Source organism: Anopheles coustani, chromosome 2 (assembly GCF_943734705.1).
Source record: "Anopheles coustani chromosome 2, idAnoCousDA_361_x.2, whole genome shotgun sequence".
NCBI classification, from domain to species: domain Eukaryota; kingdom Metazoa; phylum Arthropoda; class Insecta; order Diptera; family Culicidae; genus Anopheles; species Anopheles coustani.
This window is the reverse complement of record NC_071289.1, coordinates 34,293,264-34,316,602: the sequence shown is the minus strand read 5'-3', so window position 1 is coordinate 34,316,602 and position 23,339 is coordinate 34,293,264. Positions and strand designations below refer to the sequence as shown.

Sequence of the window (23,339 nt, the reverse complement as noted above, 5' to 3'; positions counted from 1 at the left end):
TTTCCAATCTTGACTCTCGTACGCTAGCTACGCTACCGTTGTCAGATGAGTCGTAGACGCAGAGAAAAAAGAGAAAGAGAGGGAGTGGGGGGGGGGGGGGAGAAAACGCGAGAGAGTGAGAGACTACTAATGCGATCTTGCTGATCTTCATCCTTTCCACCATGTCCGCCGTACATGCTGTCTTTAATTATCAGTTTTACCGTAAGCCATCTTTCGAGTCCTGTAAATCTCGTAATTAACTGAAACAGGTCCTTGAACTTTCTTCCTACCAACCTCTCACTGTAACAGGGGGCATGATGAACAAAATATTCGGTAAAGGATGTTCTCGGTACGACGATGTTCGGAATTTTCCATCCGTGATTCTAGACGACGAATAAAGGTTGATTTCTACAATCAAACCTGTTTTTCTCAGCTCCACTGCTTGCAGAATATTCTAAAGATAAGGATGAAGCAAAGGGTTTTTTTTTATTTTCTTATTTTTCTTTAGACAATTTCGCTTGATTAATTCTACATCCTGTTCCAGGCATAGAGCACTGGAATGCTTAATCTCTACCATTGAAGTATCTTGCTCGGTTCCATTTTTCAGTTCGATGCTACGATAATGCACTTTGACTGAATACTCAAGCCATGCGCATCGTATCGCTTCATAGGGTTTAGTTGTTTGGTTGCGCTTTTTCAAAACAACCGCCACAACCGCCACAACCGCCACTTGCTGCATGCTTCGTCGCACTCTAGTAGTTTTTCAAGGAGCTGGATGAATTTTCTATCCGAGTTTTCACATGCTTTTAGCTTCACTTCCTTTCCAAGATGCTTTTGAACCAGTCATTTCCTCGGTGGAGACGCTCTTGATTTTTTGGTTTTCTTTTTACTTTATGCGGTTCGGTTGGTTCTTGCACAACGGAAGTAAGAAAAACCGGAAAGCCACAGGAAATAGTGGCACACGAAAAGGGAATTCCTACAAACGAATCGGGAGCCGGATGTAAAGCAGTAAGACCCGGTGCTGGGTTTGGAAAATTCAGGTTCAGTTGTGATTGGTGTGCAAGAGAGCCCAGTCTCCGTGGGTAAAGCAAAAGCATCAGCCAGTCTTTGGAGGCACTTGGATTCCCGTTTGCTTCTCTTTCCCCTCCAACAACTACGATCTTGAGCTGGATGAGAAGAAATTGCGGAAGAAGAAAAAAGTTTTTCTTCCTGTAGAAGTCTCCGTCGAAGAAAGTCGGGCAGACGGGTCTTTTGAGATTCTTAGGCTCACTGGGTTGGGGTAAGTTAAAAAAAAGCTTAACGAACGCTTGAGGGTGATCTCGGGTGTTGGATTGAATGATAGTCGTATGCTACTGTGCCCTCCTCCCACCGTACGTCCTGTGGGAATAAGAGTGCAAAATTAGATTAATCCATTCTATAACGCCGTACACGACATAGAAAGATACGGTCGATCGAGGTGGATTTCTTATCGGGCTATCTGTTTTCACAACCTTTTCAGTCTGAAGAAGCATCGCATTGAACTTAACCATCGCTGATTGGTGCTGCGCATGCAATGTCTGAAGGAAACGAACCGGGGAATCCTTAACGTCGATAATACTGGCAGGGAGGATTTTCCTTAATGAAAATTGTTTGCACTGCTCAGCAGAAAAAAATGAGAAAGATGGTGAGAGTAGATATCAGTGTGAAGTAGAGATCGAGAAGCAGGATGCACATTTAGCGCAAAATCGTGACGATACGCAAACGAATACCGGAATCGGAATTTTCCTTGGTTATTAAGACCAGGCACTAGGGAAAAATTGATCATGGGATGAGTGTTTGGTTTGCTGGAAAAGAGCAAACCAAAGGATGCAATGGGTTTTTCTTTACCTCTAGACGCCCAACATACCCTTCTTGGCGGATAATTAGAGTAGAAAAAACGAGGGGCGAGAACAAATTAGCGTCGGATTGCCCATTTCACTCTGTAAGCGGCCAGATTTTTCTCCTGTTTTTTCTGCATCCTTGAATTCTGTTTCAGCCATGCGATGGCGAAATGAACAATCCGTATGGCTGAGGAGGAAAAGCGACATGGCTTTTCGGTTAAGGAAATCGTTGCTTTTTTTTGCTGATATGAATACAAACTATGCTTTTTGCTTAACGCTGTAAATGGATTTGATTATCTTTTTTATTTTTGTTTCTTCTTCAATGTTTGCTCTTAATTGCAATGGCGATAGCTGAAATGCAAACAAGAAAGTTTTCCGCTCGTTATTGGGTGTGTGAGTAGATTTTTACGGTTATGAAGCATTTATATTACAGCACAGTTATTTTTAAATTTTATTACGTACCAAAACAGTTGAAAACCGTTAGAGGTTACCATTAGTTACAACGATGGGGTTTTCTAATTTTCATGTTACACAAACGAGTTTCCATTTTGATTGTGATTTATTCTGTGAAAAAATGAGGTCAAGCTCGCACTAATATGTGATCTTTTTTTAACTTTTTTTACCGAATAGGATATGGCGTTCATTTTAATTCGAAAACCAAGGTGATTACAGTTTCTGCGAGTGATGCCGAATAAATTTTAATTGCAACTGATAAAATCACGTCACACTTCAGTGACAAAAAACACCCTAAAAAGAATACCGATAAAAACATAGACTTCAAACTGCAATTCACTAAACCACGTTCTTTCTTAATAGTTCACAGGATCACAAGCAAACAGTCCGGACGACGGTAGTTGTGATCGCAGCGTTTTGTAATGATTGGAAAGGGTTCCACCGAATAAATCTTTTTAAAAAGAGATCAAACGTATATTTTACGAGCGTATGCAAGTGCCATTCTGGTCAACAAGGACGCTATAAATTAATAGGAAATAAAGGAGAGTGTTGTTTCCTGTGGAGTCCAGTACTTCGGTGAGGATAAAACATGCAAGAGGATAAAACTGCTCCATCCTACTACAGTGTGCGTGTTTGTGAAATAACAAAACAGAATAAAATAACCGTAAAAATAATCACAGTTCACCACTGGTCCACCTTCGCTCGTATTTCACGTACTTTTGGTGGGGAAAACAAGATCTCACACCGGCCACAGACAGCAAAATGAAAAACGCGCGAACGAAAGCCGAACGAAGCTGGTATAAAAAGTGTATTTCCATAAAAACAAAGCGAGTAAGCAACAACCGAGTAAAAAGGGTTTGCATCTAGCAGAACATTTTAAAAACCCAGCCCACCGATTAAAACACAACGCTTGAACTTGCGATGAAAAACAGTCAATAGGATGGGATAGGTTCATAAACCGTGCGGTGGTCAAAGTTTCGGTTAGATTGTTTTGGAGTTCCCCGTGCACCAAAAACTATCGTACACCACAAGGACACTCATGTAGAGGACCTGCTTATGTTTGACTGGTCAAGTGCGCACCTCTTTTTTACCGACTAGTGGTCACCATGCAGGAAAAGGAATATTTTATCGACAATTTGACGACCGGCATGGAGCGAAAGCCTTCGCGAACAAAGTGTAGCTACGATTTGCTAGATTCCAAGCAACAGCAGCTGAAGCTGGCGGGCCGAGGATATAACAAATGCGATGAAAATGTAAATTACACCGTCGATCCACTGTTGCTCACTTCGTCCGACGAGGACAGCGGAGAGTCGTCGACGAGCGAGATTAACAATTGCATCAAGTTCATGGAGAAACCGACGCTGGTAAGTGATTTCCGTTGGATGGATGTCGCGGGACGCTGCTGCAGATTTTTCCGTGCGGATTTGTGTCCGGTTAGTGCTATGTTCCATGAAGAATAGGGTAGAAGATAAATTTGTTTTGACCCCGAAACAGTGCAAGCACATGCTTTTTTACACTTTATCAAGATTTTTTTGTTGCGAAGCATATTTATCGGAGTTGCTCACTCTGTGCTGGTGGACTAAAATAATTGTTTTAGGTTTAGCAACCGATACATTGGAGTGTTTTATTTGGAAGTTTTTGACGTAAAAAACCATTTAACTCATACGCAAAGTTATTGAATTTGATCAAAGAGCGGTGTTACATTCAAAAAGACAAAAAAATCTCTTCAAAAATGAATCAGAGAAAAAAAAACAAAATTCCTTCATCGTCCAAAAGTAAATGTCTCGCACAAAAAAAATCAAACAAACATTTTGAATAATAAAATAAACCGGTTCGTGTCTAGAAAACGGAATGCGCTTGATTTCTTTGCTGACACGGTATCCACGGTACAAACATCTGGACTTTTAAGTCCAGCAACTCCAGTACCAAGCGATTCTGTTGTCAGGTACCATTACTTTATATAAAGCGTTATCTTTTATCATTTCTCTACGAAATACTGATGGAGATGCTTCCACCTCGCCCCAGAAGAAGCTGAACGACATCCTGTCCGAGGACATCTACACCCTGGACCAGATCGTATCGAGCAAGTTCGGCGACTCGTGCAAACAATCATTCGTCGGGTCACCACAGCGCCTCCATACAACAAGTAATAGCTGCTCAAATGAGGCTCCCACGACGACCGCCGTGGCCGATGGTGTGGAGTACGAGTTCAAGCGTAACCTGATCCGGCAGACGAACAGTGCCAGCTCGAGCCCGAAGCGCTTCCCGACCGTCACCCCGCCGAAGCACGCCGACAGCCTGAACAGCGTCAGCCTCGGTGAGGACAGCGAGGAACTGGACCGGGCGTCCTGGTTCCAAGCCGGGCTGCCTCGCGAACTATCACTGGAAGTCCTCACGCAGCAGAGCCCCGGTGCGTTCCTGGTTCGCCGCAGTGCCACCAAGCACGGTTGCTTCGCGCTATCGCTCCGAGTTCCGCCCGGACCGGGGCCGAAGGTGGTGCACTATTTAATTATGAAAACCGAGCGTGGATATAAAATTAAGGTAATTTATTACATGCGCTTAGATAGTTCAAATTTCTCTCTAGCTAGTTTCAATTATGGCTACCGGGATAGTGTCGGGAAAATAATATTTGGCCATGCTGGTAGAACACCATGGATCACGTGTTTACCTTTCGCTCCGAGGAGGAAATTTATCTAAATGCAATCCTCCTCTCACGGGTTAACCGAAGGTTTTCGCCGGTGAGGGGTTTCGTAATAGTTGCACCTTGCATGTTAGGATGCGTCCCTATCTTCCCACGAGTTTCCAAATATGCTCGGGTCCGATGTAAATATTCCCTGGTCGTGATTTAAGAGCCAGGTGTTTGATAATAATGCCCAGCAGCAGTAGGTGTGTTCATGTAACGGTAGCATGGGTAATTGCATGGGATCCCGATGAAGGCGGGAACGCAATTAAGGAAAATCATGCATGCCACTTTAATTTCAGTAACTGCCTGCTCACTTTGCTTCGCTTTTGCGCTCGAGATAAATGAGCTTAAACGAACTGGAAAAACACTCCCTGGGCGCAGCTCGGCAGCAGAAGCATCTATATTAGCTGATGATACAGATTACCGTTCTGGAAAGGAAGCATGCAAAATAAGGGAGCAGTTTTTGTGTACATGAATACATCATTCATTGGAAATTCTGTTCTACACCTGAACATCGGAAGTTAGGACATTTTATTCATTTTGTAGCCAACGTCGTTTCGGCTACGCTTCAAATTATTGGTTTAAAAACCATGTAGATGTACATGGAGTTCCAATTTTCCGAGCCCTACTAATCATTCACAAGCGAAAAGCGATGGTTTTGCGTGAAGGAAGGCCTCGAATGGTGTTTGGTGGTTTGCTTATGTTTACGGATGATAGTGGGAACACGTGTTTACCGTGCTATGGTTAAAGTTCTTAAATTCTCAGTAGCTAGACCCCTGCAGGCCTTAACGCATCGTTCTGGTACTGTATGGTCTCCATCAATAGGATTGCGCACAAACAGTCACAAATTTTCAATAGATACGCTTCTATTCCATAAATCATATACTCAGAGTGGTGCAAATTAAACATGTGATTAATCTATGAACTTAAACCCGTAGCCGTTATTTAATCACATAAGAAATTAAGCCTATAACAAAGTTACAACGACTTCCTACTGACGATCTTCTTTTGTAGAGTTTATATTTAATTTTAGGATTAACCTAAGCGTTTTGTAAATATTATTCATTTTTATAAAATATCACATCTTTGTGAATATTCATATCCTCCTTGTAACACCATAAACCACTTGAAACCAGACCTATATAAGATACAATTTAATTAGGCTAATAAAAACCGTCTATCCTCCTCCCTTCCAGGGCTTCACGAAGGAATTCTCGTCTCTGCGCGCCTTGATAACACACCACTCGGTGATGCCCGAAATGCTTCCGATTCCGCTTTCACTGTCACGGCCTCAGAACATTCCGATGAAGTGCAAGCGTACGGACGACTACGATACGTACAGTGCGTTGAACGAGTTTTCCAAGCTGTTCTCCGATCTCGACATCTGCTCATAGTAAGAATGCCTAGAGGTTTAAGCAGCTGGTCCAAAGTAGGGCTCCCTGGGAGGGTATGTAGGTGTTTGGAACATTTTGATATCATTTCCTCGAAACACGGACGTACGACGTTAGTGACAGCTGGAAGCTGGAAGGATTCGCCGGATGGTGAATCGACGTCGAGGGTGTATCGCGCTGATGAGCGTTCGAGGGAGGCGGAAAACTCTGTCAATGATGGATGATACGATGTGTAGGCTAGGACTACCGGTGTGCTATCTGAATCTGAAAGCCGTTGTGGTACAGTTTTCTGATGAGTTTGTAAATAGCGTGTCAAATAACTCATGTAAATAGTGCTCATGGAAATGGAGATGCAAGTTGCCAAGAAGGTTCCGGGAAACACGAGGAAGAGCTGAATGTCTTAGGATAGCAACATTGATCGCAGGAAAGCTGCTACTCCCACTCTCCAAGCTGCCTGCAACCAGCAACCTATTCCTTTAGGCGAAACCGAAATATAACAATCAAAATGTACTTGACCTAGCGTAGCCTACGATTACAACTTTGGACGGCATTTATGGTGGACCGAGATGTCACGTGCCACGTGTAGATACGTGTAACTATTTGATATTGTGATATAGAACTGAACGTTACCCGAGTACTGGAATTAAACGACTGCTCGGCGGAATTCATCAACAACGGAAAATGGGAGTATCGACGGTGGATTTTCATCACGGCTGAGGCGAACATCGATGTGTCGTGGTACGGTGTAGCCACTGATGGACGTCTCCTACCGCTGGAATGTGTGCCTTGGAAATTGTATATACACTCAAACACATAAACAACTATAAAACATTTACACACGCAAGCATAAAGTAAGTGGATAAATATATGTGTTCGAAAATTAGCGTAACCGAAACAAATAACTTGTGTTAAGTGTAATTTGATGTTTTGATTATCAATTTACAGTACAACTTTATCCGAAACCGTTTAGTTTCTAGCGTTTAATTTCCAGGACTAGTCCAGGTCAAAGGACAAAGGAAAAAATTATGATTCGCTATATTCAAAGGTTCATAAATATATCAGTTATTGAAACGAACATTGGCGAAAATTCTTCGCGACATCCAGGCACAGATTGCCTTACTATCACGGGCTTAGCGCAAGCACGAAGTGAGCAGAAATTCTGTCGATCATTCCGCCATTTATATTACATTCATAAAAAGCTCCATGAGAGCAGTATTGAATAAGAGTAGAAAATGTTGTCACTACTTCTCCGATTGTCAACTCCCTCAAGAGGGCTGACCCAAACTAATGATTGAAACGTGACGTTGATCCAAATCAGCTTTTCGATCGCACGGTCGTTGTTTTGGTGTTCCGGCTGTCCCTAGCGTAGCGTTAAATACGCCTTTCGCTCTAGGATAGGGAAGAGTGAAATCCCTTTGCGATTGTTTTGTAACTTTCCTGGGTTATGGCTACCGACGAAAACGATAATGGCTGTGGCCAAATTGTCCACCCATCAGATGGTAAATAAGTTTGAATTGTCATCCATGGCCGTTGGAATGCTGGTGGACCATTTGAAAGAGACAAACACACAAGAGACAGACTATTGAAACGAGTGAACTTAACGAAAAGGAAACGCTGGTCGCTACTTTCGATCCAAGTGCGAGTACTTAGTCTTGTCGGAGCATAAGGGTACTATAAGTTGGCCTTTTCGCAGTCGGTAAGAGTCCCCAGGACGAGCTTTTGCTGGAACTGTTGATGCCATTACATTGTGCACAAAGTCCAAAGTCATCTCGTAACTGGCACGTTAGGTTGCTGCAAGCTAAAGTCCGGAGAAGTGTTGTGGAAATGTTTTCGTTGAGAGTCCGGTTCTCGACAATCCCGTTACCTTGAGTGCGCTCAAAAGCTCCACCAGGTTCCCTTGGAATGCCATTTTCGCAGCGAGGAGACTTGACAAATAATTGTAAAATAACATTTGCACTTCTTACTTGACACTGTTGTTCAGCTTGACTGACATTGCTCGGTTCCTCAACAGTGTACTTGTGCTTCACTGCAGGATAGCATGGATTCTACATTATCAGAGAAAAGGCTGTATAAAGCTCCGACCGGCCGGTTCTGTTCGGAAAACGCACGTATGACTTCTGAGCGTGAGCAATGATTTCAAAAATCAGTCCACGTGTCTTAAAGCACTACCTCGACGGCACAACCGGACCTTCCACCGTACGATTGACTACTAAGGACTGACTATCCACGTACACGAAGGGAAAAAATTTGGCACCGAAGGCGGCCGTTACTACAAATACAAGATTAAACTCCTCCTCGTTCATTTTGCATGTAAAAAGATGCTTTACTGCGAGCGATTGATGACGACTTGTTAGATATCCGTGCGCACGAAAGAAAACATTTCGCTCCGTTCACAAAACAACTCAAAGGTCGTGCAAAAGTAGCGGGTGAAAAGGTGGAAGCAAAACGAAAAAGAAAAGCCGTCCATCGAGGTACCATTTGCAGCGCGAAGGAAAACTTTCTTTTCAGTAACAAACTAATAGCATTGTCGGCTTGGTCGTCGTCGTCGTTTTGATCCTATGTGAGCTACATGTCTTGATATCAAGAGTCGCCATACCGAAGCTAACGATTTGCACTTGAAAACAGTCGTTCTAGCGTACTAGTTGTTTGTGTTTTGAAATACTCCTACTTTGAGAAAAAACAAACAAAATGCAAGGACTGTGGATAACTGAAAATCAAGGTGAGCGAGTGGTATAACGAATGAAAAATATAAAAAATTCTTAAAAACGGATGAATAAACAAATCCCAACCAACTCGCAATGGCTGTAAAATTTTCTGGAAAAAAAGAAAGTTGGCTTTTTCTACGATTGAACAAGCTGAACAGTTCTGGTTTTTGTTAAGAGAGAAGAGAAAATTATAAATTTTATGTCGATGCACTTTGTGTTTAGCGAAATGATTTTTCCCCAATCCTTACCTACTGCCGAGTTTGATATTTTCCTTTGTTCTTTTTACATTCTATCTCATTTCTTTTCTCATTTTTTCTTCCCTCCCGAAGCAGCATTTTTCAAAATAGATTATGCTCTTGAGGAGTTCAAACAAAGCACAATCCACTGGTTTCATTCATTATTTTGCTACTTCATTTTCTCGCCCTTTTGCTATTCACAGTGCTCGGTGGATTTGGCAGTTCAGAAAACCCGGCGAAAAAGTTTTAAGGAAAGAATACGTTGTTTTGCAGCCTTAAAGAATGTTCGCGAAAAATCACCACCTCGCCTTTGCACTGTGGAAGGCGCAAACCGAAGAAGAATTCGTGATTGAAAATCCTTGACCCAATCAATTCGCAAATTGTGCAAGCGACGTTTCATGGTTCCTTAATTAGAGGATTCTTTCGAGAGGGATTTTCTGGCGAGTTTTAGTTTTAGACGAGTGGCCGATGAAACCGGGAATTGGTTTGCACCAGGAACATTTCAAATCTTGAGTGCCTTCGAATTGTCTGTCAAAATATTCGTAATCGTGTACTCTAAAACTACCAAACGTACTTAAGTTTACCGATAGGTTAATAATTCAATAGGGGTCGGCCCACGTAAATCTCGCATGTCTGTTCTATGGTCCACCTTATGACGAGCATACCCACCAAAACCACAACCGTAAGCATCACAGATAAAAATGGTGACGCAAAACACCCACCGAAGGGAGAAACCCCATTATTGCCCTGGTGTATTCTAGCCACAACCACTCCCACACTCCCAGTTACCACAGTCGTCACCAACCGTCCATGTAAAGGTAAATGGATGTAGCCACCGAGAAAACCCACTCACTCCGGCCAGATATCAGACAGATTGAGCGTGAAGTCACCGTTTATTTAGCACGGCTGGTAACCAGAACCGAATTGGCCAGTTATGTGCGGTCGTAGGCTTAATGATGCACGTGCGGCCCGATGGAAACCTCTATCATTCATATCGGAGTGCATCGTGATTTGCGAGGGTGGATTCCGGGGGAGGAATGTCGATTTTATTTGTGCGGTTTTATTGCAATTACAGGAAGGGATAATTAGAGTCATAATCGGGGCCATCCTTCGGTGTACAGTTTGTTACTGTGAATAGGTCGTGAATGTTGTTTGTTCTGTAAGGATATAAGTTCGGGTACGAATATTTGACTCGTTGACTATTTAATACAAGTTGCGTATTTATATTATGTTAAATAAATTGAGAAATTTTGAATAAAGACAGAACATCGCCCGGATACACCAATAAGAGCCAAACTATTGTCAACACACAACTTGACACCACAGGAACCGTAAATGGCCAACAATGAACATTGGTAAATAAAATAAAATTTCTCTTCCAACAAAGAGATATCCTCGAACAGGATTGTGTCGTTCCGTTACATTAGCTTGTCTAATATCAACATCAGATGCGATCTTCAATGATGCAGATGCAACTAGATCTTCCCTCCTCCACCCACAGGACCTACATATCTCAAATCTGGGGAAATTATGATCCTACCGCAGAGCCTACGGGTTTGAGAAACAAACCTATGCTGTGGGAAGGAATCGCCGGTTGACCTGAACATAAAATACCCTTATCGATAGGGTAAAGCGGTACCACTCCTCATTTTGTAGGCCTTCCGAATACCAAGCACGGAACCACTAATATGACAATCTCTTGATTCCCGGTGGAGTCCTTCTCGTTATGAACCTCCAATCTACCATGGACAAAAGCGTCATTCTGGCTTCGATCCGTCGGGCAAGGATGTCACTGGAGCAAAGAAGCTCTTTTCTGACGATAGTTGTTCCTGACAGAAAGGAAGAAGCATGAGTGACATTCCTCGACTGTAGACTGCATTAACTCCTGGGTGGGAATTGCACAGCTGCTTCATGGGGATTTGAGCGCTGGATTCGAATGGAACATATGAAACTATTCGATCGAAAGAACATACCGTAAGTCATGCCATTTTTTTACTCTTCTTTTGTTCATAACTACATCCAATAGACTTATGTTGCTGCCTCCAATAGTTCTTTACCGTACATTTTATGCACATCCCTATTCGAAACTTTTTTCGAGCAGCACGTAAGACATCAAATGGTACTAAAATATGAAGATAATAGCAACCTAGAGCCATCAAAACCGGCCTTCAACGTCAACCACTACGGATTGATCGGGAAGGGACTTGAAACCTGTGTGTGCAAAGACCAGCAGAGGTCCCGACAGGATATCAGATTTGATGGCAAATAGAAAGGAGCCACTGGAAGAACGCAACGGAAACGGAAGCACGCTGGTTAAAAATACAGCTAATAAAACTAGGATGCAGCAAACAGATGCACTTTTGCACGCCTTGGAAGATTGTACCAAAAATGAGAAAAGACCTGAAAATTTGGTAAGGTTTCTTTTTTATTTTTGAAAAGCACAAAATAAGACGTACCTTATCTCTTTATCAAAAATTAGTCAATTTTGCAATAAAGGAATTTAGTTTTGCGCAAAATTAAAGTTGAAAGGAATGTTTGGGGAAAGAATTTGAAATGTTTCTCGGGTAACGTTGAGAATGTTTATCACTTTCAACATCGTTCCCTTCCAGGCGCATACCACAAATGCAAACTCACCCACGTAACGGATCTTGGGTTAAAAAAGTGCCGGAGTCCGTATTCCAACAAATTTGACAAAAGAATTCTGGGCTCGATCAACGATCAAAGACTAACGTCATGGGAAAAGTGGACCATAACAGCGAAACTATGCAGGCAGTTGTCGAACCTTCCATTGCGAGAGTTTCATTTTAAAAACAGGCGAATTTTATTTACTAAGCTCTTCGCAATACCACGAAAAAGAGTGTTGTTTTGTGTTTCTTTTCTAATCTCAGAGTTTACCATATTCAAAGAAGAAAAATATGCAGAAAAGCGAGAAGAAAATGTCACTCATAGCATTGCACACATTTTATTGAAAATTCCGAAACCGGTGGGTTATTGTCGACGACTCTTCCAGCTGTTCCAAGTTCTCCATGCCTAGACATTGAAGCCTGTCAAACTTCGATAGCCAAAGAATAAAGAAATCCTTCCACTTGAGCAAAAGAGGCCCACCCACAGAAACACACGGTGATATTTATTCTATTTTCCACCCGAAGGCTTTTACTTGCCAGTGACCAAACGGTGTTACTGGCTGGAGCAAAAGAATAGATCCTTGGCAAAGGATTGCGCAAAATGAGTCTGACCGAAGCGGAAATGACGGAACTAACGGGGCTCAGGCTTTGGGTTTGGGAAATCGAAGGGTGGGATACCGGTACCGACCAAGGAATTCAATACTCCCCCATGGAGGCAGGCTGCTTTGTGACCATATTCCATAGTCCTAGAGAGAAGAAATCCAGCCAGACACGACCGTAAAATTGTGGTTATCAAATGGCCTGCTATGTGCACGGTATTACACAGCGGAGAGGGAAACCCGATCACCCCGTGTGGCGTTTCCATAACGACACAATGGAGCACTGCATGACACAATTGTCGTACGGTTGTCCACTGGCTTCCGTTGTGGAATGTACTTCGGTACAGTAATAGATGCAATAATACACTCCTGACGCAGTGGCCAGGAATCTTGGAACGAAGCACCGGAAGCAGAAGAAATGCACGGCTGTTGTCCACCGTCGGGACCAATTGTGACCATCTCGGGAAATGTCTCCGCATTGCTGAAGACGCTCGTGCGGTTCGCATCAAATCATTTTACTACAATGAAACATTTATAAGGCAGCTGTAGCTGTAGAGCTTAACGAGTGACGTTCGCTTTATAACGATGTTTCGAGGACAACTAGAAGGAAGCCATTCTTAGCACAATTTTACGTTGGCACTGGCATTTATTGTTTCATAGTTTTAAAGGGTTACTTTAAAAAGCCCGTTGCAAGAGGAAGGCCTGGTTTGTGATTGATTTTTAAAACTATTTCTTATTTATAAAGATGCGAAACATTTTCACACAATGGAAGAGGGTATCATACGATCCACTAAATTACTTCATCATCTTCTCTCGTAGCGTTCGACATAAATAACCCCCCCACAATCATGAGTTGGGGGACATGGTTCTATGCTTCTCCAATCCTCTTTCCTCCAATTAAAACGGTGTTAATTTTCCAACGGTAAATTGAAAAATGTCACCGAGATTGAAAATAGAGTCAGTGAGAATCAGTTGAACGAGGGTTAAACAAGAGGACATAACAAAGGATGCCAGCAGCGAGAGGGTTTGATTGCAACCACCTCCCTGTGGAGGGCAGAAACAATGAGAAAATGGAAAAGTATGTCACCATCACCATGGGAAGCACCACTATGGAAGAGATTATAGCACAGTGTCGAGTAATTGACAACCGGATGTTCATTATTAGGACGTAAAGATCCACTACAGCTTTAAAACATCTTTGCACAGTTCGTGCTCACCCGAAGAATCACACGAAATACACTCACACACTTACCCATAATAGAAGCGCTAATTCTTCTTTCCAGCAGCAGAACGGTAAATTGCTCGGAATAGGCATCCACATACCTTTCACGGCCTAAACAAAAGATAACTAAATTAACAACTGGTTTAATCATTCCCCAGTTTTACCGCCTCTGACCTACTTTCACCGCTGCGGATGAATATACCGCTTCTCATCGAAACCATTTCCACCGGAAAGAGACATCCAAGTGAACAAGCGAACACTCAAAGCATCGGATACACGTGGGTAGAAAACCTAGGTGATAAGTTAATGCGCGATGATTTTCCCTACCCTGCCCCGTAACGCGGCGTATTATATGGTTACCATTTCTAGCGAATTTATTCCAATGGTCCCGGTTTTCCCAGGCTCTATTCCTGCCACCTTTGAATCGTCTCAGAAAAACAGGACATAATTACACCGTTATTAGAGCTTATCTTTGTTGGAACAAACACCGTCCAACCGTGAAACCGGGACCCTTATTACCTGTGAAAAGGGCTACGGAGGTTCGGGGAAACTCTTTGTCATTATTGAGTACTAATAAAATATGATATTGGAAACCAACTGAGATGGGATTTTACTGCGCGGTTTACACCGCAAGAGCTTGTCTTTACGTGGTTGAAAAAAAATCGCATATCCTACCATCGTGTATGGTGAGTTTAGTGTACAGGATTGGAAACCGCGATGCGAGTATCTATCAGTTGACAACTGTGTTTCCTAGCGTATTTCGTTAAAATAACATTGAAAAAGTGTTTTCACTTTTCAAAGTAGTTGAACAGATGACCAAAGTTACCGCTTTCAAGTGGGAGCTTATGAACATGTCTCGTAAGCATCAAACAATATCAAAATAAAGTGTAATAAAGATAGTGTTCTTTCAATAGTGTAAAATTATCAAACATCTAATTTTCCTAGGAAAGCAAGATCCAATCCGAATTGAAAAGCGTTCCTGTGGAAATGGCTTCTAAATTGTGTCAATGAGATCCGATTTCAGCTATTGATAGCTGCTCTCACTCAAAGATTAGAGTAAATTTCAATTAGTGATTAAAACTACACCCGATGCCAATTCAAGACAATCCACCGGAATCGTTCGATTATAAAATGTGATGCGTAGGTTAGGAGATATATCTCCTGCTATGCTATAGCATCGGGCGACGCAGTTGGCTCAATTTCATTTCGTGTTGTTTATGCGTACGATAGGAAGTTTTCGCTATCCGGTCGGATTCTCATCAGCACAACTGTGACCCTTCGAGAAACGCTACCGGGAAAAACCAATTCAATTAACTTCAAGTGAGTACTTGCTTGCGGCTTTGGAGTTGCGCTCTATTTACGACGTCCTTGCTTACTTCGGGCATTCGTCAAGTGGTTCAGTGTCTTTACGTTTGATTAGTTTTGGGACCGACACGGGTGCTGAGAATGTAGCCAATCGTCTAAACAGCGAATAGTTGTGGTATGTAATTAGCCACCCTTTTCGGGTTGGCTTCGATGTTTGTTGACGATCAGTGAATTAGATATTGGTAGTTTTAATATTAAAATATGGCAGATATGGCAAAAAATTTGTTAACTTCTTTCGTTAATGACAATTTGCTCTGTGCTGATGAGCTTCTTGAGTCTAGTATTGTCATAAAATGTTGAAGCACTTTTTTCATATTTATGTGAAAGTAAAATCCAATAAATTATCCAAAAAGACGTGAATGTTAAATCACAAGAATCACAAACTAGCACAAGTATCAGATTTGTTATACGCTCGATGCTTTTTGGGAGTACTGGGAAAAGGAAAAGCCTACATCGCATCCCACATTGAGAAGCACTAAAAAGGTTGCACATTGTCGCCAGCAACTTCAGCTATTTGACATCAATTAATGGTTCTTTTTGATCTCTTTTTTTACTGGCAACCTTTTCCATCTTCGATGGCAGGAAGATCAAGCAGTGCTACGCAGCGGCATGTCACTTAAAATGTTTGATGATGATGATGATGTCAAAACTTTATATTAGTGAAAACTGTTTGCTTCATCTTGCAGCTCTAAGCCGTTTGCTTGCTAATATAAATTATATCACCTCAAGCCTATAAATGCAGGCTCAAAACGTGACAAATTCTTGTTAGATATCCTACCACAATAAATATGCCACCGAAGACAATCGGCCAAGAAAAGGGTGCAACCGTCACATAAGAAATGTATCCATGACTATTCTACGTGCAGTAACACTGATTCGTCATTTTCTAATTGCCACACAGTTTTTCCAACCGGTTTTTCGGTCGTCGTGGTACCAATAGATTGCGCAAGTTGGAGTAACAAACAAACTGCCTCACTTCGAGATGGTTTTCGGTAGTGCAAGTTTTGTTTTGCCGCACCGTTACACTTTTCCACGAATTTTTTTAGGATCGAATTGAGGGAGGGAACAATTGAGGATGGGTTTTGCTGGGTTGGGTTAGTTTATTATTCTTTGGAGAAATGCCCGTCTTGTAACGTAACAAAATGACGTCTTGTAAAACTACTAATAAGCATTCCGAGAAAGAGACGTAGTTAGTGTAAATTTGTATAGAGTTTTTACTTGGTCTGTTAGAAAATATTCAAGTGTCGGTTCATAGCAAATAAGCACTCTAAGACTAGCCGGTCCCCGAGATTATGCACCATTTCAACAGTAACTGTTAATTTGTGATTTATTTATTCATAGTCGAGAATTATTGTTTTTGAATTATTGATTTCCAAAAAAAACGTTATCAGGACGCAATCAGTAAAGGCCATCATTAGAGTTGGTTGAGGATGGACCGATTTTCGGGTGTGGTATGTTTGAGTTTTGAAAATGTTTGTGCTTTTGTTTTAGACAATTATATAATTCTGTTTTCTCTCCCAAAGAGTAGATTTCTTTTCATTTCATGGGATTAAAGAAATGAAAATAAATAATAGACAAATACTTAGATTTTAATAAATAACCAAACGAAAGGTTATTTACAAATATCATGTCTTATGTTTTAATACAAAAATCAAAACGGATTACCTCAATTCGAAAAGACAGAGTCTCAATATGAATCAATTTTCCAGATGTTTTTTTTATATGTTTTCACATTTGTTAAATGCAATAAACAAATCAATGTAGTTGTAATGCAGGTATTAACCGACTAATAATGCATGGCTTTTAAAGTTATAAACGTAACTTGTAAATTAATGCTGAATTCAGGCTGGAGTCATTTTAAAACCAAGTATTTTCCACTTTGACTGAATCGTTTAATTTCACGTTCAACGACCCGTGGCGGTATGGCGTAACGGAAATAGCCCGCTTAAATCGGACATCGTCAAGCGTCGTGGTAATTGAATCGAACGAGCGAACGCTAATGAGGCAATTGCCACTGAGCTTAGCAGCCCCATACCAATATTAGGCGCCTCTGTCACAGCTCTTGCCGTCCAGCGAAAAGCAACGCCACAATATCATTTAGCATAATGGGAACCAACGAAGAAAGGAGCTTCTGGGGCCTAAAGGACTTGGGGTTGCAGGGGCAGAAGAAGCGATATTCCAATCGGAGATATTGATAAAATGTAGGAAACGGAATAACAGCACACAGGACGTCCTTTTTATCTCACGCTTTGGACAGTTTCCGTCAAAACTGTCGGAGTCGAATTGCAAACTGGCAATCGGTAGGACTGTGTTGGTCCGGCGGTCTCTATGTATGTGTTTGTACCGGATGGAGCACAGGAAATTGAATTTAAGGACATCATTTCCGGGATCGTCACGTTCTAGCGCGGGAAAACTAATGGAGACTTCGATGGTTCATCGTGGGCAACATTTGTATGTTGGTAGAATGTGGATGATATGTTAGTACGTTGTGAAAATACGTTAAATTAATTTTGATTTTCAAATCATTAACTGAATTTTGAATGTAGGAAAATTGCTTTTGAAAAATATTATATTGAAAGGTCACCTGCGCCAAAAAATTGAGTCAAATCCACCAACTGGAGTGTAACTTTCTGGTGAATGAAAATTCCACACACAATGTTGAGGATGTATGTTTCCGGAATCGAGAGAATGGCAAAGGATAAAGAGAGATAAATTAGCAGAAAACTCTAACCGAATTCCCTCCTCACACGAGACACACCGAGGTGCGTTTCCATGAGCACTGATATGTTTTCTCTCTAGCTGCGCACCCGCAACGCTAGGAAGCTGCGTGGATGCCGGGTTACCGGTTTTCCGATTGTTTATTCATTCCCGCCGTGTACACCAACTTTTCCGGCATCACGGTGACCAAGCGACCATATGGTTTTACAACAACAAAGCTCCGCACCGCCCCACATTCCGTGGCAAAAGATTTTCCACCTTCTGAAATGCCTTCCTGTGGACTTCGTACGATGTTTGGAAACTGATCCGGTTAGTCTTCGGGAAAATCATGCTGAGAGAGAAAATTAATACAGGTTTTGTGAGTGAAAGAACAGGCTACACTCCAAAAAGGGAAGTACGAGAGCATAAAACCAAAGAATATGGTAACCTTCGGGAATTCGTCCTCAGAGAGAAAACCGTTCTTCAAATCCTAACCACCACCTGTTTTACTCGGCTATCTTTCTTCTTCGTCCTAATATATCTCAAAGCATATCTTGCTATCCTTTTCATCCTGTGGCACCATAACAATTCGCAAAACTTTTTCTTGAAAACTGACGGGAAACCCCATATCTTGGCCGGAAAAACTTTCGTTCGTACGCTCACAATTTTCCCTCTCAAAGTTGCTGGGGAAATCCACGATTACCCTCGTGTTCCGGTTATGTCTGTTTGAGTTTGGTTTTGGTAGTTGTGCGGCGGCCACCGTAGTGAGTGGATTGCTCATTTCTGTACGTTTCAACACCACACCGAAGTGTGTTTTCTGCGTCGAATAATTTCCGCGAAGTATTTGCCTAGGAGTTTCTCTATTCTGGTAAGTCGAAAGCATTAAAAGAACGTAGCGAAAGAGATTTTTGTTTCCGATCTGTAAGGCTTTTTGGAAGAAAAAAAACAAGATATATACAAACGTAAAAATCCAGTGAATTCGTGTTTGTTACGTGATAAAACGGTGATTTGTAAATTACAACAATCTTCTACTGATCAGGCGAAGCCGGAATACTTGGATACAGCTGGCTACCGGCATTTTCTCCAGTAGTAAACATCCCGAGGTTGACGTAACGAACAAGAAGGCATTTTCAAAGCTGCCAGACCGAAAAGAATTCCTGAGGACGAAAGCACCAGCAGGTGCATTGACTGGATAAGATTGGCCCCGAAGAGTCCAGAATGCACTTAAACAATGTGCAACAATAGCCTCTCGAGGGTTGGCGTACGCTCGGGTCGAATGAGATGAGTTGGAAAATATTTACCTTGAGGAAAACCAATTTCACATTCCCAAGCGTCCTGACGTTCGCGTGGAGCAGTCGTGTATGTATGGCGATGCTACCAATGTTCAAACACCCGGGTTGCCAGGCCTGCATGGAAGTGGTCTATGGTACACGTTCCGAAATCAGGTAGCAAACGCCGACCAGGATGCTGTAAAGTGGCTGGCTTTGATTGGACGACTCTTGCCGTCGGTTGCCTTGGTCGCGAACTGTGGAGTGTGTCCAATTACTTGATAGCAAAACACGAAGGACTTGAATCTGACGGATTACCTTTTGTGATGGAAGGGCGAATATGACTTCAAAACGAAGCGACACAAATTAAAGGCACCAAATATGAAAGCGGGGTTGGTTTGAAGGTTCCTCTGGCAAGACGAGAATTTGTCGGTTGGTAAGAAACGTGGGTATTCGACATAAGTTGTCTATTTATTAGATATTGGCACCTTTGACTTCGTGATGGTAGAAAATGCAAGTTAAATTCAATAAAAACGAGGGTATATTGAAAAAGTTAAGAATAATCCATGCCGTTGCCATGTTGTGAAGCTCGCTTCCCAACCTCATGCTATAACAATTTCAATGTTTTATGGAAGTGATGAATGAACATTTATTGCCGATGCTTAATTAGAAATACAAATTCCTGATTAAAACATGAACCAACATCATTTGGTTGGCGTGATAGAACGGTCAACATATCTCTGAACCAATACTAGGAATCACATTTTGTTTATAGCAGGTTTAATGCAAGAGTTTCTGGGCAACCTCCAGCATTTGATTTGCCGTCCCCAAAAGGAAGGCTCTGATGTTTGTTTTGACTTGACTGTTGAGTGATGGAAACTGCAATGTACATCGTCGAACAGCACCGACGACCGTCGAAAGACTCGGTTCCCCGTGCGTACAAAGTGTGCCAGGAAATACTTGTGGGAATTCAAGTTTGCCAAAACTTGTGAAATGCACACATGCTTTTCAATTTAATTTTCTTCCCCAAACATTGGCCCAAAGCAGAAATAGACCATCGAGCGAGTGATGGATATAAATCAAAATCGAATGGTGACTCTCAACGCAAATGTTTTGTGTGAGCTTCCAAAATCCTCATGCAGGTTTTCGAGTTCAGGAACATTTTTTTCTTCCTACGTCTCACTTGTTCACACGTCATATGCACAGCATAGGCTATGGGCATAAAAACATGAAGGATAGCACAAACCATTTGCCATTTCTGTCTGTGTTTTGTTTAGCCAAACCCATCTTCTAACCCGGACCCTAGAGTGACATCACTAGTATAGACGACAAAAGCGGGCTAGTTTTGGTCCGAAATCGTTCGTTATGGAAGCACAACATCGACGGATAGGCCAACAGTACAGGCAGACATTTGCAGGGCACAGGATGACATTTTTGGTGCAATGTGCCATCGATTGTCTTCGTGAGAGGATTAGAGTCGACGGAGTTGAGCGTGTTGATACACCATAACCAACCATGTTTGCCCTGGTCCATGATTGAGTCGTGAACCTCGATGCTCGAGGAAGGTTTCTGCTCTCAGGTGACAGTATTTGCTGCTCCACGCCAAAGACGTACTATATGATCCTGTTTTGTTACATTCTACTGCTGCTCCAGTTGGTCAACGTTGGAACAATTCCAAAATCTCGACATATGCTCGGGACAGTCGCGTGTTTCGATTTTGCCCTCCACGTCGGCAAACCGTTATAAATCTTCACGTCGTGGCTGAAGGGATGGAAGCTAGTCGTTTCCGTGAAACGAAAAAATGGACGACGGCTAATGGACGCTGTTTTTTGAACGGATGTCCGGTTGTACAACGCCAGTTTTAGATTTTGTAATCAGATTCGTTGTGTTTGAAAGCTCGTCTTCCCTGCTCTTTTCCCCAATGAGGGATGAGGAAAATATTTCCGTGTTGTTGATGGTGGAATATTGGACGAATTTATAACGCCCAAATTTTGACGGAACGAAGTTAGGGAAGACTTACCCAATATTAATGTCTTGCCAATTTTTCTAGTCGCTCCACCGTTTCGATTTTTCGTTCCTTAGAGCGTAGTGTTGTGTTTCCAGTCGCCGATGCGGTTAATCGCTTCATCTCCTACTCTATCATTTGCCGCCGATATCGGTTGGTCGAAGAATGCATCGATTGTGGGACAACGAGCAGGACGCAACATTATATTGCTCCCAATCTTTCGAATAAATATTGTAAATATAATGTAAATATTTTCCTGCAAAAAACGAACCAAGAGAGAATGCGCAAGGATACGTTATTATTTATTTGCAGTTTTTGTGCCAGCACAGTGCAAACGGTTGGATTGTGTTGGAAACCATGAATTTGTTTGAGAATTTTTAATCGATAGACACACAAAGGTGCAATAAAGTTTATCGATACATGTAACTAAAACATGTAAACAACAGTCAATGTCGATTTGGTGTGCACACAAGTACCGCGTTGTCACAGTATTATAGTTCTTCAATCCATCCGTCTAATTGTTCAGCGCCTACGAATGCGCACCACGAGATCGGCTTACGTCAGGACAGTTGGAAAGCATGCCTACCGATCTTTAGTATCTGCGAACATCGGCTATGTAGATCTCCATCCGTTTCCACAGGCCTCCACAGACTCCAAACAACGGATCGAAAGTTCATAAAAACGGCTTACGGCTTATTTTGATAAGCTATTACATTTCTATCTGGGAATGATAATCCTCGTCTTATGTGGCTATGTCACACTCGTAAAACGGTGTTCCATGTGTGTGGGACACCGTGCGCCCGTGTTTGTGTTTGTTTGGCACTGGGAAATTATATGCCCACAGCATTCGGCACCCAAGATCTCCATTTCCCGAGGATAAGGGTATTTAAGAGCTTTCATCTGCAGTTTGTTGTACGAAATACTCGCGAGATCGGCAAGTGAAGGACAAGTGCAAACCGTTAAATACAGTTCGTTGTTTGTAAGTAAAAGGACGGAAGGAGGCATTGGTCTGTTCTGGTTTGTTTCTTGATTATCCTTTTACTCGGGATGGGAAGCTCCACAAAACCACGAGACAGTCTTATCGTCCCTACCGTGAGTGTAGGTGGCCATTAACCCGAAAGCAATGCGCGCCAAGAATCGGTGAAACGAACCGCTCGACAGGCCCAGTAATTCCTTCTGCAAACATCGTCCAGGTAATGGCTACGTCTGCCAATAAAGTATGTAGCATGAGCGCTTTCCATCGATTATGTTCGTGGGTTATCGACGTTCTTTGCTGCATGGTGTTCCGTGCCCTTACGGGAAATGACTCGTATGTTGTATCTGGTTCTTTTGTGTGTGTTGTTGCCCTCTCCAAGCCTCGTTGGTTCACTGGTGGAAGCGGAATCCAAGCGGAACTTTGTAACGATCGAAAAAAGGATATTGCAAATATCATCGCTAACGTTATCGATGCCAACGATCTCCGGGAACACCCAGCACTTGTAATTGTTGAAAAGGGAGGGAGGCGTTTCACTACACAGTTCAGTTAATTTTGCCTTCACGCTGGAACGGTCCAGACGGTACGCTTGAGTAGAACGCTGGGAAATATAGAGTATGGCAATCACCTTCGGACGGTACAATTCGGGTGGAAATAGGTGGTGGGTTAGTTGGGGTTCTCGAGATTTGAGCCTCGATATCGTATCGATAGGAATCCACATGGACGACGCACATAGAAGTGACAGGGATGAACTGTTTTGGCCTACGCAAGAGGTTGAACTTATCCACCGAAAACCGAAGAGTAGATTGTAGAGCTTATGACAACTCTGTAGGACTGCATCCACTGAATGTGCTTGTATGAACTACTCAGAATTTCCTCCTAAAATTTATGGTGTTTTTTCTTTGCCAGGTTTAGTAGCCATAATTGCTATATTGTACGACACTTTAAATAATTTTCGCTATACAATTTAGTTAAAACAAAATATTCAAATATTCAAATATTCAAAAAATTCAAATTCAAATAATACATCCAACATTTGTAGGGATCCTGTTGTAATCCGTTGGGTTTAAAATTTGTTTGTCCATTCCTGTGCTTATGAACGAAAACTATTCTTCGAAAACGTTGTTCATTAGGAAAATTCGTCCAACGTGGTTTAATAAAGGTGTCCACCGCATGTTATAATGTCTATGGCTTGGACCCTTCCTGAGTTAGACTTAAAGCCCTATTAGCTACCTTATAGCAGCACAAACAGGTGCCTTAAAGCAACAGACAGGACAGCT

At 42.2% G+C, this 23,339-nt stretch overlaps 1 protein-coding gene across 1 annotated transcript; it reads left to right on the top strand.

The window, feature by feature from the left end:
* Window positions 1-3,397: 3,397 nt before the first annotated feature.
* LOC131265784 (EGFR adapter protein-like) lies at window positions 3,398-6,368 on the top strand. Its single transcript, XM_058268098.1, has 3 exons — window positions 3,398-3,668; window positions 4,258-4,832; window positions 6,171-6,368. Exons 1-3 carry the CDS (start codon window positions 3,398-3,400, stop codon window positions 6,366-6,368), a joined length of 1,044 nt encoding a protein of 347 aa, XP_058124081.1.
* The last annotated feature ends 16,971 nt before the right edge of the window (window positions 6,369-23,339 follow it).